This window comes from Pinus tabuliformis, chromosome 4_2 (genome assembly GCF_031772625.1).
Source record: "Pinus tabuliformis cultivar Carrire ecotype Pingquan chromosome 4_2, CPIR1, whole genome shotgun sequence".
Classification (NCBI taxonomy): Eukaryota; Viridiplantae; Streptophyta; class Pinopsida; order Pinales; family Pinaceae; genus Pinus; species Pinus tabuliformis.
In genome coordinates this window covers 477762802-477781228 of record NC_142304.1, presented here as the reverse complement: position 1 = coordinate 477781228, position 18427 = coordinate 477762802, and the positions used below count along the sequence as shown (strand labels likewise).

At 34.9% G+C, this 18427-nt stretch overlaps 1 protein-coding gene across 1 annotated transcript; it reads left to right on the top strand.

Moving 5' to 3' along the window:
- The first annotated feature begins 1186 nt into the window (after window positions 1-1186).
- On the top strand, window positions 1187-5565 carry LOC149170022 (importin subunit alpha-1b-like). The gene is made up of 10 exons (XM_089425427.1): window positions 1187-1369; window positions 1835-1925; window positions 2053-2144; window positions 2562-2693; window positions 2870-3055; window positions 4101-4264; window positions 4458-4536; window positions 4752-4883; window positions 4986-5113; window positions 5208-5565. The coding sequence occupies exons 1-10, from the start codon at window positions 1187-1189 to the stop codon at window positions 5563-5565; spliced, it is 1545 nt and encodes a 514-aa protein (XP_089281553.1).
- Window positions 5566-18427: the final 12862 nt, after the last annotated feature.

Genomic DNA, 18427 nt, shown 5'->3' with positions numbered 1-18427 from the left:
TATTTTTATTAATTTTGCTAAATAAAATATAAATGCCTATTAATTCTCTTATCATTTTCAAAATATTTTAAATTAGTTTTGCTCCATAAAATATAAATGCCAATTAATTCTCTTATCATTTTCAAATTCTTTTAAATTAGTTTTGCTCCATAAAATATAAATGACTATTAATGCTCTTAACATTTTCAAAATATTTTAAATTAGATTAAATTATTTATTTATATATAATTAGTGGTATGTAATCCTAAGGATTAAGTCCATTAATGTGAGCCATGTTCTTTGATATTGTTACTTTAAAAACATTTTAAAAAATGAACAATTATAAAAAACTCTATATTCTTTCTTATTACAAGTAGTTTTGCTCCATAAAATATAAATGCCTATTAATTCCCTCAGTATTTTTTAAATATTTTAAATTTAATTTAATTATTTATTTATATATACTTAGTCATGGAGGGTTAGTTCAATTAGTGTAAAGTCATGTTATTTTTGCTAGATTTTCTTGAATTTTCCTAAAACAAAACATAATCAAAATCAACCATTTACTCTAACCTATAATCTAATAATTTGTGGAAAATTACTTTGAGGTTTTTAATGTTTCATAACTTGATCACCAATGATTTACCTGATTAGTATCCACAAAATATGGAAAACTACCTCAAACCCCTCCATGATTTACCCTATTACCATCCACAAAATGTGAAAAACTACTTCAAGTTTCCGGTGTTTTAGACCACCCTGGAATCCCACAAAATGTGAAAATCTACTTCAAAGTTTCCGGTGTTTTAGGCCATCATGGAATGCTTCAATGCACCGACGCGATCTCTAAGTTTGCTTATTGTCCAAAATGAAAGGCACCAACACTTTATAAATAGATCTCTAAACTTGCTTATTGTCTGAAATCGAAACCGGCCGCGTACGGGCGCGTAGGGCTGATTTGTTATACAGACTTTCAACCACCAAGATTTCTTGCTTCTCAGTCTTTGTATTGCTGTGCGCGTGCAGAAGGGATCTCCCCAGGGCGGTCGAAAAGACCTCTATGTTAGCAGTCGCAATATAATTAGTGGAGATTAAGAGGATTCGAAGGGGTTTTGAATTGAGTAAACGCTTGTAGGGTTACTGTGACTGCAACTCTTTTAGTTTCCTGGGATCAATTTTGAGAGAGTCCTTATTCCCTGAGGCCAAAATGTTTGATTCCAAAGCCAATTTCCGGAAGCAACAGTACAAGATGGCAATTGATACAACAGCAGCCCGCCGCATGCGAGGGGAAAACATGGTGGAGATTCGAAAGTCTAAACGTGAGGAAAGCCTGCGGAAAAAACGCAGAGAAGTTGTTGCGTCTGCTCCAAATTGTGATCTCAATGAGAAGGTAAGTTCACTGATCTAAAGGGAATTAGCACAGTATTAAATGGTTTGTTATGTTCATACTTATCAAAATATTTATACGTGGAAATGTTTGGATTTCTGAGCGGTAAAAAAAAATTATATCGATGTTTTGGGTTAACTAGATTTGCTGTGATACTTAACCCTAATCTGATATAAGAAAAAAGTTATTACAGAGAAATCTAAACACTCTCCGATGAAAACCTTCTAGAACACAAGAAGTAATACCAAAAATAATTTAGAACTAAAATATTGTGTGGTTATTAAATCTAAACATCGATAATATTTTATTGCTAAAGAATGGAAATTTCGAAAACCTTATTCCAAAATAAACCAGACCTATTAGAGTAACGAATGAATTATCTCACTTACTGTCATGTTAGGGTTGAAACGTTGTGTTTAGATTGATAGATTGATTTACAGTGCCAAATGTTTGTGGGTGCAATTGCAGAATTTGTCAGCGACTGTTTTTGCGCTTGCTTATGATGATATTCAGACAAAAGAGGCTGCTGCTATTCATCTGCGAAATATGTTATCTATAGGTCAGATTCTCTCTCTCTTTTAAGCTCGTAAGGACCTATCATGTCTGATAAGAAACCACAACCAGATTTAAAATTTTAATGCAAACGAGCAATCGTCCCAGCTCTTACTAACACCTTCTTTGTGCAGGAGGTGCACCTCCAATCGATATGGTCATCCAGTCGGGTGTAGTTCCGCTGCTTATCGATATTCTTAAGAGAGGTGACATGCCACAGCTTCAGGTAAGATGCAATTTCCAGATGCATGTCTGATAATATATCCATTTCGAACTGAAAATCACAGCAAACCTCAGTATTCTAACATTCCATGGTTAACATCTAATACATCAAGTTTTCAGACAAGGCTATATTAGTTTTAGATAGAATGAAATAAATAACTCAGTTGTGAAGTCAAGTTTGGTTTGACATACCTCATTGATAATGCTCTTTAAATTAATAGGTGTATGTAGGGTACTTGTGCTGTTAATAAAATGGTTTCTTGTTGTGTAATCAATAGAGTGTATTTTGATCCCTTGTACCTAAACAAAATGTGCGGGCATATAGGATATATATATACTATTTTAGAATTATAATTGTGATGATTGATAGCTTGTATAGAATTATATTATTGATATTTTGTGATCATGCATGATAATACAGTTTGAAGCAGCTTGGAGTCTGACCAATATAGTCGCCGGAACCTCTGAGCATGCAAAGGTTGTGATTGACTCCGGGGCACTCCCTATATTTATAGAGCTTCTTAGCTCTGAGAACGATAACGTTAGAGAACAGGTAAAGTATTGCATGGTGTACATACATTCACAGGTTACTTTTTAACTTATAATTTGCATTCAGCTGAGTATTTACAATGATAATTAACCTTATTTTCTAATTATCTTTATAACTTCTGTACGGTTGAACTTTAATAATAAATTACTCCCTGATCTTTCAATTGGTGTTGGTATAAGGTTGTTTGGGCTTTGGGAAATATTGCCGGAGACTCTCCAGATTATAGAGATCTCGCACTCGCTCATGGAGCATTGAGGCCAGTTATTGCCCAGTTTAATGAGAATGCCAGTTTTTCAATGGTGAGAAATGCTGCATGGACTCTCTCAAATCTTTGTCGTGGAAAACCTTTACCTCCATTTGAGCTGGTAAGCATAATACTTTTTCTGGCTGGCTATTTCAACATTGTATTTGCTGTCAATTTTTTTTATAGCTCTTGATACTACGTAGATTTGAATGCTAGATGCATCTTGTTAAGTGTGAAGCCAAATTCAGGGAGGATTTTAGATCAGATCTTTCTAGATGTCTAAGATTCTAGATCTTTCTACACTTACAGTAGTTTCTAGAATCACATGCAGTATTCTAGATCCTCCTACACCACCAGTAGTTTCTAGATCATCTGAATCACACAGGATTCTAGATCCTTCTTCTGCCTCTACAAATTTGTAATTTCTCTGGCCAAGGAAATCAAGCCAAGGCCCAAGCCTATTATGTAATGCAAAGTGATTTCTATTATCTAGTGATTGTTTTATCTATTCAGCTGTTTCTGACTAAGTAATCTTGCTGTTTCTCCATTCGTCTGTCTCTGAAATTATTCTTTGCTATCACCCTCTAAGTCTTTGAGTATAAATCCGTTGTGTATTATGTATGCTCAGGTCTAACACATCTAGAGGCTTTTTTTATTACAATGACTATATTAAAGAGGTTTTAGGTTTTGAAAAATTCTCTCAGACTTGGGTTTCAAGTCAGCAAGCAATTGCCATTGCCTGCAATTTCAGGAATTTCGTCTACTTGTTTTTATGAAGTTTAGGAATTTAATTATGTGAATTTTCAAGTTGGTTTTGCAGTTTTTAGAATGTGTGTTCGTTCCAGTAGTCTGTTGCTTATGTATTCATACTTTGTACAGATTTATATTTTCATACTTGAGTATAATTAGATTTTATAATTTTCTGTATTTTTCAAATTGTCAGTTTAATTAGATTTTATAATTTTCTGTATTTTTCAAATTGTCAGTTTAATTAGATTTTATAATTTTCTATATTTTTCAAATTGGATAGACCAGTGTTAAGTCAAACAGTTAAGATTCTCAATATTTCTGCCGTTGACATACTCGTTTCTATTAGATTTTCCAAATATTGCAAAATATGCAATAAATATGACCGTTTTTTATATCGATTTGATTATGGCTTTCAGGTGAAAGATGCATTCCCTATGCTGGGGCGTCTTATCCATATGGAAGATGAGGACATATTAACAAATACGTGCTGGGCTTTATCCGATCTTAGTGATAGCCCAAGTTTGAAAATTCAGGAAATCATTGATGCCAGCATTTTCCCAAAGTTGGTGGAGCTTTTGTCGTGAGTATTATAAGCATATAATGTTGAGGCATATAATGTTAAGCAAATCAATTGAGAGTATTTTTGTTGTTTTTTAATCTGTAATTGACTCGAAGCTTAGGGAATTTATGTTATTTACATAATGTAAAATATTTTGTAGAGGATTCTGATCCTTTGTATTTATAATTATAAACATGAGTTGTTTGTATTTTAGGCATCCTTCATGGTTGGTCGTTATTCCTGTCTTGCGAACAGTGGGCAACATTGCCTCAGGCGATGATGTGCAAACTCAGGTCTAGCTTCACACATTTTTTCATATTTCTTCCAAATAATTTGAGTTCAATAGGATTTTCATATTTCTTCCAAATAATTTGAGTACAATAGGTCCATTTATTTTATTATATTGGTTTGATTTACACATAAGGCCACCATGCAAAGAATCCAAGTTCCAACCATGGTGGAACTACTTTCATGCTGGCCTATTTATCTTATATTTTGTTCTCTGCAGTTTGTTATTGACAATCAGGTTCTCCCTCCCATCTTCCATCTTCTCACAACCCAACAAACAAAGAAAAACATAATAAGGGAAGCCTGTTGGACAATCTCCAATATTACTGCAGGGACGAAGGAGCAAGTTCAGGTGGAAATGGTTTTGGATATATATTGTTACATGCTACCAATGTCACATTTTTTGTGACGTAACCTAGGACATTTGTTTTGATGCACTCCACTTTTATTGCAGGCTGTGATCAATGCCCAAATATTTCCCCCACTTATATCGCTTCTAGCAAATGCTCAACTCGATATAAAAAGAGAGGCAGCATGGGCGGTTTCAAATGCAACTTCTGCTGGAAGTAACGAACAGATAAGGTATGAAGCTCTTTTCTCGTTGCATGTGCAATTTTCTGCAATGGTTTTCCTTATGATGCCAGGTTGATAACAGAGTTTTTTTTCTCTTTTACAGATATCTTGCAAGTCAAGGTTGCATTGACCCACTTTGTGATCTGCTAGCCTGCCAGGATCCAAGGATTATAAGAGTCTGTCTTGAAGGGTTAGAATACATAATGAGAGCTGGCACGATTGAAATAAATGCAGGTCTCACAGATGTTAATATATATGCACAGCTAATTCAGGATAAGGTTAACGACATGCAGTTACATGAAAGCACAGAGGTGTCTGAAAACTCAATCAATGTCCTTGATACTTATTTTGCGGAGGAAGATGACGATGACATACCATGGTCAGATACACTTCAAACCGCGTGTGGTTTTAATACAGACCAGCTGCCACAAGTTCCACCTGGTGGTTTTAATTTTATGTAGAAAGAGGGATAGTCGTCTTCTATATTAATTTAGAGATGTCTTCATTTTGTTCCATTCTTTGAGAACTTCAAAGTGTGGTTTCTAGAATTCTATTCTTACCTACATAACCAAAGGCTTGAAGGTCCCTCTGATTCAAATACAACCCAGAAACTTAAGATCAACTTTTGTAATAATACTTCGTCAATGGATACTGAAACAGCAAGTCTAGGTCAAGGGATTAGAGCTGGCCATTGTTTACGAAAGAAAAATTTTGGCTTTATTATATTTATTAAGGGATTAGAGCTGGGCATTGTTTACGAAAGAAAATTTTTGGCTTTATTATATTTATTACTGTATATAGTAAATGAATTGTGATTATGAAATATTATCTTAAATTTTAATGGTCGCGATGGAGTCAATTTAACAAAAGCAAAAGATTTTCTATTTAAAAGTCAATATTATCTTTATTAGAAATGAAGCATGGTAGTAAGTTTTTGATATTTATGTGGATTTAGGTTTAATTGATTATTCTGGCCACTTTCATCTCTCTTGGTGTTTGCATGTTTGAACACTGTATGATGTAAATTATCATATGTATTTTATATTAGTTAATGTGTTTTAAAGCATTTATTTGGGTTATGTAATTATATTTAATAGTAAATATTTATAAGTGTGTTTAATTGGTTTAATTTTAAATTTTAAATTTTACGATATAAAAGTTTTTTAATATTTAAGTCATTTTAAAAGTTTACAAGTAAAATTTTGAGATTTAAGTTATTTTAAAAGTTTATAAGTAAAATTATGAGATTTGAAATAGTTTTATTTTATGAATTTATGTTATTAGTTTTATTAATAGTTTAAACATTTTTTAAATAGAAATTGTATTTTATTTTTACTAATGTATATTGATATTCTAACTTTTTCTTTATTTTTAAATTGAGTATTTGAAGATAGAGAAGAAAGTTAGTATGACCTAAAGCTTGAAGACCTTGTAACACAGGCTTAACATTGTGCTAGTATTCATGAGTCTAGTTTAATGACAATCTTCACTTCTAATAGATAGGTTCAATATCTTCTTTTTCCTTTCTCTCTAAAACCACATTTGTTCTTTTTCATCCTTTATATTGTTGTAGAATTACTCTAAAGATTTTGACTCTCTAATTAAAAAGTCCAAAAATGCAATTTGTAGATTTATAGTTCTCAAGACTAATGACCTTACAACCCTATAATTGAATTGATGCAATATGGTTTATCTTTAAGGTGATGCTCAATCATCACTTTCCCTCTTTCATATCTTTAAAATTAAGAAAAAATAATTAATAAATTCTCCTAAAGACATCCAAGACAAGGATTATGTGTCTTACACTATGTCACAACCTTTCATGCTTCTTAATGATAATTTGTAGGGGCTATTTTCGATCAACATTTTTTTTTAAATGAGAGAGTGAATTCCATGGACCAAAGAATCTTACCTAAAATTTTTCATTTCATCGTCTCTAGCCATGTTCACTATGTTGCCTCAATTTCAATGGCTTGACCAACCTATGTCTACTACAACTAGACAATGGCTCTTCACTCAAATTCTACCCATAATTTCACCTTGGGCTAGTGATCCATAACTACCATGGATATTCCATTGGATAGCTCATCACAACAAAGCTGATAAATTATACTTAAAAATCTAAAATCTACACTATGAGGGTTTATTTCTCTTTAGGTTTATGGATATGTAAATTATTGTTTATTGAATATGAAAATCATATAAAATATCTAAATAAAAAAATCACAAAACCCTTATTAACACAAGATATATCCTAGAAAACCCTTTTGGGAGAAAACCCAGTTGGAAAGTGAGGCCACACTCGTCTATTTCTTTGAATATAAAATGGTTGTGAGCACACATTGGGCACAAAGAAGTCTATCTTGTTGGGAGAAAATATTGTCATTTAATAATTTCCCAATCATTAATTGTCAACCCGAGGATTTCGTAGATTTATGAGGCACATCCACAATATATGTAGAAATGAAGTCAAATTAACCTAATTTAATGCTTGAAATTGAAACACACACCTGAAATTGAATTGCATAAATTTAATTAATCTAGAAATATGAAATTTCATAGAAGAAAAACAACATGTGAAAAGCAACAAAGAATAAATAACAAATAGCAAAAACAAACACATGTGAGCTCAATTCACAATAAAGAAATCTCAATCTATTACATCATATTGACTTACAATCCTCTCCAACCATAACATAATATAACCTAACATTACTTATTCCACACCCTTTCATATCCCCAAATAGATAGAGATCACTCATACTTATACATTAGTTGCTTTGAAAAGTATATGATCAACTCATTAATACAACTCCATTTTTCTCTCAACCAATTTCCATTATTACAAAATATGATCCCTTCAAATCCTCATACAAACCTTGGATGAGATATCCATATCCTCATGATATTCTCCTCGAAATGGGTTTGAATGATTATCTCCTCAAATCTCTTTGAATAATCCTTTATTGAGATATTTTTTCCCATTAGATATGTTTGACTCCTCCCAAATATTCTTTCAATCTTGAAGAGAATTCAAAATTGAACCTTGGATTCCACATAAGAGTGTCTTGGAAGCTTCCAAATCAACTACACATGTCACCAGACTTATTCCACCTTTAGGTATAAGTAAATCTATGTTATTTTTCTAACTTTTAATCATCAATTCAATTAAAGTGCATGGAAATAAATAAATTGGAAAATAATAAGGGAGAACCATATTTAACATGAAAACGGTATGATAAATGGTGAATGGAGAAATATAATATGGATAAGTATGAGGAATAATGGAAGGGAAAGAGGATGAAAATATGACAATTCGGAGACTCAACATGGCTTGTAGGACATGGGATACTACAGTGCACAAATTCACTTTTTGTTCTCTCTACCTATCCTTCTTGGCTACTTCTCACATCTATGGAACAAGATATACTCAAAAATAATGAAACCTCATTTCCTCCTAGTGGCTCGATTATAGCACAACCTCATAGCCTACTAGTAGTTAGTTTTGACTCCCTAAACTCTTAAAAAAAGTTACAATATGAATTCTTCTATATATTTTTTCATCACTATCACATGGCTAGCCCCTTTTCCATGAGTTATGGGAGCTAATGTGGCATCCTCTCAAACTATGGTGGTTTAAATAGGAAGGTCAACTTCCAACTAGCATAAATTTTTTATATAGACTTCAATTGAGATGATTTTTGTTCCCTTTGAAAGGTCTGTGTGAAAAATAAGAAAATAAGGTTCCACAATAAAGTGACTAATATTTCCCACCAAAAAATGTCATTTGATATCTCAAAATGTTCCTAGAAGGTGTACCATTTAACCTTGCCTAGAAGTTATCCTTTCAACACAATCTACCAAAGGTCATGCTTCTCATTTCTTGTAGTTTTATACCTCTTTTGCAACACTACATTCTTTTTCAACTCAACCTGTGCATCTAATGCCAAATCCTCTATAGAAGATAGGACTTGTTCATCTTCCTATTATAACATAAGGCTCATTGACTTTCAGATTCTCTACAGTAACAAATGAGTAAATATGCATGAATTAATATGCATGAATTAGGGTAGACTAACATTACTGCATTTGGGTAGAAATTTCGATGGTGGCATCTAATGGAATAGCTAAAATAGGAAAAAGTGGTGGAAGCTAAATAGTTTTTTGTTTTTTATCTAAAATCCTGACTACCATCGAATATCCAAATATAGTTCTTTACCGTCGAATATTTGATGTAATGCCATATCACATCAATTATCATCGGTTTCCTATAATCCCTCCTATCATCAAATAACTGATAGTAGTTCTTTTACTATCAAATATCTCACATTATATCCAATAAGAAAATATGTTGTCCAATTTCCTACAAATGGTAAATAACCATTGCATAACGTTCAATTCCAACATTAATAGCCTTTTACACTAACAACGTCTAATATGGGACCACTTTACGTTGATGAGTTTAACTAATTAAAATAAACTTATTAAATAAATTATTATAATTATAATAAATATAAACATAAAAATATGTGTGTGTGTGTAGAGGCCCTAACATATAACTTTAACATAGTTGTTATATATATTATTTGTGATCATTTTGAAATGTTGTAGGCTTATTTTTAGGTTAATTTTTTAACAAAACCATCACTAAAAGTTTGGTGACAAAAAATGTCACATAAAATTCCTCAAGGAGACCAAGGATACGTGGGATCGACATCACGGGTTTTTGAGAATGGAAAATGTTATTGTCCTTGTAGAAATTTCAGGGGCTTGAGGCCAAGGAGAATTCTAATAAAATTAGCTAAAAATCATTGTAGAGACTATGGACGACATGAATATCATCCATTTGTAAGTTATTTATTATATGTCTTTGTATTATAGATTATTTTTGTAAATGTTTATGTGTATATTGTATTTTATATTGTATGTCTTTGTACTTTAAACTGTATTATCTTTTTATTGTAAATGTATTTTATAATATTCTTTTGGGAGGTGTTTGAACTATGTTGTCATCTTGATGTGGACTAGAAATATTATTTGATCTTTTTCGTTAGGGTTGTTAAAGGGGTTAAGTAGATTTAGGGGTTAATTAATTTATGAGCATAGGGATAAGGGGTTATTGTTTAAGGGTTTAGGGGTTAGAGGTTAAGGTCTTAACGGTTAGAGGCCTAAGGGCTTAGGGTATGGGGTTAAGGTTTTGGGGGTTAATATGTTTGTTTAGGGGGTTAATTTGGACCTAGAGGATTTATAGGTTAATCACAGGTTTTTATGGAGCATTATTAATAAGAAACTAAAAATAAATTAATAAGAACAATGTGATAATTAATTAAAATTCAGTTATTATTACAAAAGTACTAACTGTAATAATTATGAAGTTTTATTAATTATCAATTAACCTAACCGAAGGCATGTCAGCTACCATCTTTCTCATTCCATCACCATCTCACAGCTCTATTTATTCATTCTGTCGAGATCTAGCTTATATATTTTTTGATCTATCCTGATGATGAGCCACAATGGATGGCTCGAAACATCGATACAAATAATTATGGATGCGATAATCTTGGAAGAAAACTCTACACATAATGTTTAGGTGTTAAAAGGTAGTTTATAATTGATTAACTATGCAACATAGACATACTAACAAATGATAGTATTTTATTGTCATTAATGAACTAATAATTTATTTTGATTCATTTACACAGTAGGGAAAACGTCCATGTCCTAGCGCACCCACACGAAGGTAGAGTGCCCAATGGCCCCTCGGGGTGTCACAAGCTAGGCATGTGAGGACATTTGCTCGGTAGGGGTGCCCGTGCAATGAGTTGGTGGGTCAACCTAACTTGGAAAGGGGCAACCACATAAGATAAGTAATGTCAAACCATGACTGCCCATGAACATGATTCCCACCAAGGGGTCTCATAATGATTTTTACAAAATTGTCTAAAGTATTGTTTGGGTGTTAAAAGTCGTTTTATAACTCATTGTTTATGGAACATGTGTTGGGTCCCTATAATACTAGTGATTACCCCATTACGATTGTAGTTATACCCCTTATTAATATTGTTGTGCCCCTATTGCCCCCATCTTGTTATTACTGTGCCCCATAGAATCCCTCTATTGTTATTTTTGTGGCTTTATATTATTATTGTTCGGTCGGCTGGATTATATTGTGACTCCTTAGACTCCTATATATAGAAAGGAGGTTTTGTCATTTGAATCATTCAAGAATTGTTCATTTACGTAAAGGAGGTTGCCCCCTCGAAGAGGCTGAATTCTAAGGTGTTTATCTATCTTTTATATCTTTTCTTGAGCTGGTTTCATAACATTTGATATCGGAGCTTTGGATTCTAGGGGTTCGCTGCTCCAAACAGGTCATTGTGGAATTGTCGCTATAAATTTTTTTCTGCAACGTTTCAGAAGTTGCAAAAAAAACCCATTTTAGAAGAAATCTCACTTAACCTCGGGTCTGAATTTTAGAACTTTTCGCGCTATATTTTCGGAGATATGATCTGAGGAAGTTGGTCTTCTTGCAGACTCCTGAATTACATTCCAAACAGGTGACCTGAGGAAAATCGTCATAACTTTCTCTCTGGGGATCAGATTGAAATTTCATAAGAAGGTACAGAAAGAGGACAGCCTGTAGATTCTTGTATGCATTTTTCATATCCAAAGGTTGAAAAAATGACTTGTGGCACGTCGTAAAAGTTCGCTCTACTCAACTAGTCTATAATCAAGTCACTGTGGGAGATTTCACATAACTCTTCCTTGGAGAATCCAATTTGGGTCAAACTTGTGGCATTGGAAAGAGGACGTAGAAGGATACTACAGGTCAGAATTTCAGAACTGGAGGATTTGAAATTACAGAGATACATCAGATTCAATATCAGGCTTCTACAAAGTGAAAAACGGTGTGTAGTTTTTTTTTAAATTTCTGCGTAAGCTTGGTTTGAAGGAATTCAAAGGGCATAGTAAAGCATTATTAGCGGTAACTGATGCCCCGAGGAAAAAAAATGTAAACACCTAGTAAGGAACCTGAAAGCTCTAGCATGACTCATGAAGAAGAGGAAGAAATGCTATGTGATATATCAAAATTACAAGAACAAGTGCAACAAATGTCACACTCACAAAAGCTAATAGAAGCTAAGATAAATGGTGTAGAATCTAAGATAAATGGCGTGGAATCTAAGATAAAGGGCATGGAAGCTAAGATGGATGATTCGAAGACATATCTGAAGAGAGACATGGCAGATTTGAAGACAGACATGGCAGATTTGAAGACAAATTTGACAAATTTTCTACAAGAAATACTTACTAATGGTGAAAAGGTTGTAAAGGAAACTCATGATGTGAAAAAAAAGAAATGTTAATCATGATTCCATAGACTCTAATGTTGGATCGAAGACCCACCATATTCCAAAAATCGATATGAGGAAGTTTGATGGCAAGGATCCCGCCATATGGATATTATAGATGGAGCAATTCTTCGATCTCAATAATGTGCAAAACACACAAAAGGTACGTATGGCAACTTTATATTTCGAACCAAATCAGTTTGTATGGTATCAGTGGCTTTGCTCTCGTAAACAATTTATCACATGGGCATTTTTTTCAGAAGAATTGATAGCACATTATGAGGATACAAAAAGCAACACTTTTTTTAGCCAATTGATAAGTCTCAAATAAAAGGGTTCAATAATGGAGCACATTGAGGAATTCCAAAAATTGAACATAAGGGTAAAATATATTCCAGAGGAGCATAGGATTTATGTGTTCATAGGGTCTTTAAAGGATAATATCCAACATGATGTTCGCCTTTGGGAACCTGATTCATTAGAGAAGGCATTCAGGTTAGCAAGAAAAATGGAAAGCAAAATTATGGCAACCAGGAAGCATACCACTCACAACTATAAAGACGGAAGTGTTGTTTCCCCTAGTCTCCCACAACCTATAAGGTTGACACCACAACAATTGGAAGAAAAAAGAGCAAAATGGATTTGTTATAGTTGTGATAGAAAATACACTAAAGGTCATAAGTGTGCTGAGAAGAAATTATTCTACATAGATTGTGAAGAGGAAGAAGAAAAGGAGCAAGAAAGGTCAAAAGAAGAGGATATACTCCATGAACAAAGCCTAGATGAAGAACAAATAAATCGGACCATATATTGTAATGCATTGGCGGGAATTACCACTCCTCAAACCATCAAGATAGAAGGACAAATCAAGAAGAAAAAGGTAATAGTGTTGATTGATTCAGGAAGCACCCACAATTTTATTCATTGTAAGGTAGCAAAAGAATTGAATTGCTTCCTATATCCAGCACCAGAGTGTCAAGTGATGATTGCAAATGGAGGAAAAATAAATTGCTCTCGAAAGTGCCATAATATCAAGCTATCCATGGGAGAATATGTATTGACTAGCCCAATGCTTTCCATTCCAATGGGAGGTGCTGATGTTGTACTAGGAGTCCAATGGCTACAATCCTTGCGTACAATAGCTTTTAATTTTCAAGAACTTTTCATCAAATTTTCTATGGAAGGAAAGGAAGTTGAATTAAGGGGTATTGCAGGGAAACCAGGAAAGATAATCAGCTCTAATGGTATGAAAAAGCTTCTAAAAAAGGAGCAAAGAGGTGTAATTGCACAATTATGTTTGCTAGATGTTTCCATATCAGAATCATATATTTCTCCAGATCTCCAAAAAGTCCTGGAAAATCATTCCAAGGTATTTGAGACTCCCAAAGGTCTCCCACCTATGCGTGATCATGATCATGCTATTCATCTGATTCCACGAAGTGTTCCTCCAAACATCAGGCCGTACAGATATCCCTATGTCCAAAAGAGTGAAATTGAACGTATGGTTGCAGAAATGCTAGAGGCTGGTATAATTCAACTGAGTCAAAGTTCTTTCTCTACTCCAGTAGTATTGGTGCACAGAAGGATGGATCATGGCGCACGTCTCCAGATTACAGGGAGCTCAACAAGCTCACTATTAAAGATAAGTTCCCCATTCCTGTCATTGATGAAATACTCGATGAATTGTATGGATCAATTTACTTCACCAAGTTGGATCTTCGTTCAGGATATCATCAAATCAGAATGAAGATTGAAGACATTCCAAAAACATCATTTAGAACTCATGAGGATCATTATGAATTTTTGGTCATGCCTTTTGGCCTTACCAATGCACCTTCAACATTTCAAGGTTTGATGAATTCAATTTTCAAACCATTCCTTAGAAAATTTGTGTTAGTATTTTTTGATGATATACTAATCTACAGCAAGTCTTGGAAGGATCATGTTGCACATGTTGACAGGGTGCTACAACTATTGGAGGAGAAACAATTATATGCAAAAAGATCCAAATGTTCCTTTGGAGTCCAGGAGGTGGAATATCTGGGTCATATTGTATCTCATGAAGGAGTTAAGGTAGACCCTAGCAAAATTAAAGCCATTAAGGAATGGAAAATCCCCACATCCATAAAGCATCTGCGAGGATTTCTCAGGTTGATAGGGTATTATCGCAAGTTTGTTAAGAATTATGGGAGAATAGCAGCACCTCTAACAACATTATTGAAGAAAGATGCATTTTCATGGACTCCAGAAGCAACAAAGGCCTTTGAACATCTTAAAGAGGCATTGTGCCAAGCACCGGTCTTAGCTACACCGAACTTCACAAAAACCTTTATTGTGGAATGTGATGCTTCAGGAAATGGAATTGGTGCTGTTCTAATGCAAGATGAAAGACCCATTGCTTTTGAAAGTCGTCCAATCAAGGGAAATTTTTTAAGCAAAGCTATTTTATGAGAAAGAAATGTTGGCATTACTCCATGCACTTAAGAAATGGCGACCCTACCTAATGGGAAGACACTTCAAGGTAAAAATCGATCATGATAGCCTTAAATACTTTTTAGAACAAAGATTATCCTCTAAAGAGCAACAAAAGTGGGTCACAAAGATGTTGGGCTATGACTTTGAAATCATCTACAAAAAAGGGAATCAAAATGTGGTGGCAGATGCACTATCAAGAAAGGATGAGGATGTGGAAGCATTGTTGTGCGTCATTTCTATTATCCAACCAGATTGGATAAACGAAGCAAGGGAGGAATCGAAGAATGAAGAAGAAGTGTGGGCACTTATTCGAAAGTTACAACAAGATTCCAGTACGTCTGATACATTTAGCTGGCAAAATGATTCGTTATGGTACAAAGATCGCTTATACCTCTGTAAGAATTCCCAGCTAAAAAAAAAGATTCTTATGGAATTGCACACTTCTCCCTTAGGAGGGCACTCAGGATTTTTAAAAACTTACCCCAGGGTTAAGAAGGAATTTTTTTGGGATGGCCTTAAATCAGATATTCAAAAATTTGTGGCGGAATGTTTGGTTTTCCAACAAAATAAAGTTGAAACAATTAAGACACCGGGTCTATTACAACCTTCATCTATTCCAAGCCAACATTGGGAGGAGGTTTCAATGGATTTTATCACAGGTTTACCCAAGTTTGAGGGAAAGAGTGTCATCATGGTGGTAGTTGACAGACTTACCAAGTATGCACACTTTTATGCATTATCACATCCATTTAAAGCCAATACAGTTTCTACTGCATTATGGAAACAATTCAAAAGATACAGGGAAACCCAAAGATTATTGTAAGTGACAGAGATCCCATTTTCAAGGGAAATTTTTGGACAGAATTATTTTCTTGTCTTGGTACTCAGTTAGCTCATAGCTCATCTTATCATCCTCAATCTGATGGGCAAACTGAGATAGTAAACAAATGTTTGGAAGGATATCTTCCTTGCTTTGTATCTGATAAACAGACACAATGGGTCAAATGGTTGCCTCTGGCTGAATGGTGGTATAACACTTCCTTCCATACAGCAACAAAAATGACCCCATTTATGGCACTTTATGGGTATCAACCCCCATCCATCACATCACATTTAAGAGAAAATTCTAAGGTTCAAGCAATGGAACATCACATCGAACATCAACAACAAGTCCTCCAACTCTTAAAGGATAACCTTGTGTTGGAACAGAATAGAATGAAACAACAGGCAGATCAACATTGCAGTGAAAGAAGTTTTGATGTAGGTGATTGGGTATTCCTATGGCTACAACCATATAAGAAAATGTCCCTTAAGCAAGCTAAGAAGGATAATAAATTATCACCAAAGAATTATGGTCTGTACAAGGTGTTGCAAAAGATTGGTACTATGGCATACAAATTGTAGCTTCCTCCAGCTTCTCGATTGCACCCAGTTTTCCATGTTTCATGTTTAAAGAAGGTTATAGGCGACAAGCTCCCAGTTCAAACAATATTGCCAGAACTTGACGAGGAAGGAAAAATTATATTGGAACCAGAAGTAGTCACAGAAACAAGAACTCGACAGCTACGAAATCGATCAATTTCAGAGTATCTTATCAAGTGGAAGAACTTATCCGTTGAAGATTCCACATGGGAGGATGAGAATTTTATGCAGAAGTATCCAGAACTACTCAAGCGTTGAGGACAACACTTTTTTGAAGGAGAGGGGCATGTTGGGTCCCTATAATACTAGTGATTACCCCATTACTATTGTATTTATACCCCTTATTAATATTGTTGTGTCCCTATTGCCCCCATAATGTTATTACTGTGCCCCATAGAATCCCTCTATTGTTATTTTTGTGGCTTTATATTATTATTGTTAGGTCGGCTAGATTATATTGTGACTCCTTAGATGCCTATATATAGAAAGGAGGTTTTGTCATTTGAATCATTCAAGAATTGTTCATTTATGTAATGTAAAGGAGGTTTCCCCCTCGAAGAGGCTGAATTCTAAGGCATTGATCTATCTTTTCTATCTTTTCTTGAGTTGGTTTCATAATAACATGGTACGGACAAACTATAATATTTTGTTCTCATTGATGAGTGAATGAAGGGGGGGCACCTAGGTACCCATGGGGACATCATGTTCTGGGAACATAAGGGTGCTCGGTGCCCATGTGGGCATCGCATGTTGGGAAAACCAAGGCACGTGATGCCCATGGGAGCGTCATGTTCTGGGCATGCTAGGGCACCCGCCTAGCAAGGGAGCCTATGCCATGAGTTGGAGGGTTAAACCAACTTGGCAAGGGGCACCTGCGTAAAAGAAGTAAGGTTGCCCCATGACTTCCTATGAATAAAGTTCCCACCAAGGGGTCTCATAATAATTTTTAGAAAATTTACTAAAGTAATGTTTGGGTGTTAAAAGTTAGTTTATAATTGATTTATTATGCAACATGCTACTAACAAATTATAGAATTGTGTAGTCCTTGATGAGAAAGTAAAGCTAGGGCATCTGGGTGCCCATGGGGAATTGTGTGCTAAGCAGAACAAGGCGTCACGTGTTGGGCGCGCTAAGGTGCCCTCCCAGCAATGGAATTCATGCGACAAGTTGGTAGGTCAGCATGACTTGGCAAGGGGCACCTACAAAAAAGAAGTGATTTCAATCCATGACTACCCATGAAGAGAGTTCCCACAAGGGGGTTATCACAATGATTTTTAGAAAATTAAGTAAATTAATGTTATAGTGTTAAAATTTGATTTATAATTGATTGGTCATTCTGCATGGAAATAACAAATGACAATATTTTGTCGTCATTAATGAGTTAATGACTTTTTTCATTGATTTGCATCGCAAGGAAAACACCTATGCCCTGGCCAGGCCCAAACGAAGGAGGGGCATCCAATGCCCATGGGGTAATCAAATGCAGGGCACATTACGATGCCTAAAGCCCGTGGTTGCATCACGTGCTAGGAATTCCAGGCGGCCCACCCAGCAACGATGCCCGTGTGAAAATTTGGTGGGTCACCCCAATCTGGCAAGGGGTACCTGCATAAAAGAAGTAAGGTTGACTCATGGCTGACTATGAATAGAGTTCCCACTAAGGGGTCTCACAACAATTTTTAGAAAATTGACTAAAGTAATGTTTGGGTGTTAAAAGTTGGTTTATAATTGATTGATTATGCAACATGGTACTAACAATTATAATACTTTGTTTTCATTGATGAGGGAAAGAACATGAGGCACTTGGATGCCCATGGGGGCATTGTGTTGGCCATGCCAGGGTGTTCGATGCCCATGGGGGTGTCGCGAGTCAGGCATGCTAGTGCAACCACCTAGAAGGGGCTCCCATGCGACAAGTTGGTGGATTATCCTGACTTGGCAAGGGGCACTTGCATAAAACAAGTAATGTCACCCCATGACTTCCCATGAATAGAGTCCCCACAAGGGGGTCACATAATTATTTTTAGAAAATTAAGTAAATTAATGTTTCAACGTTAAAAGTTGGTTTATA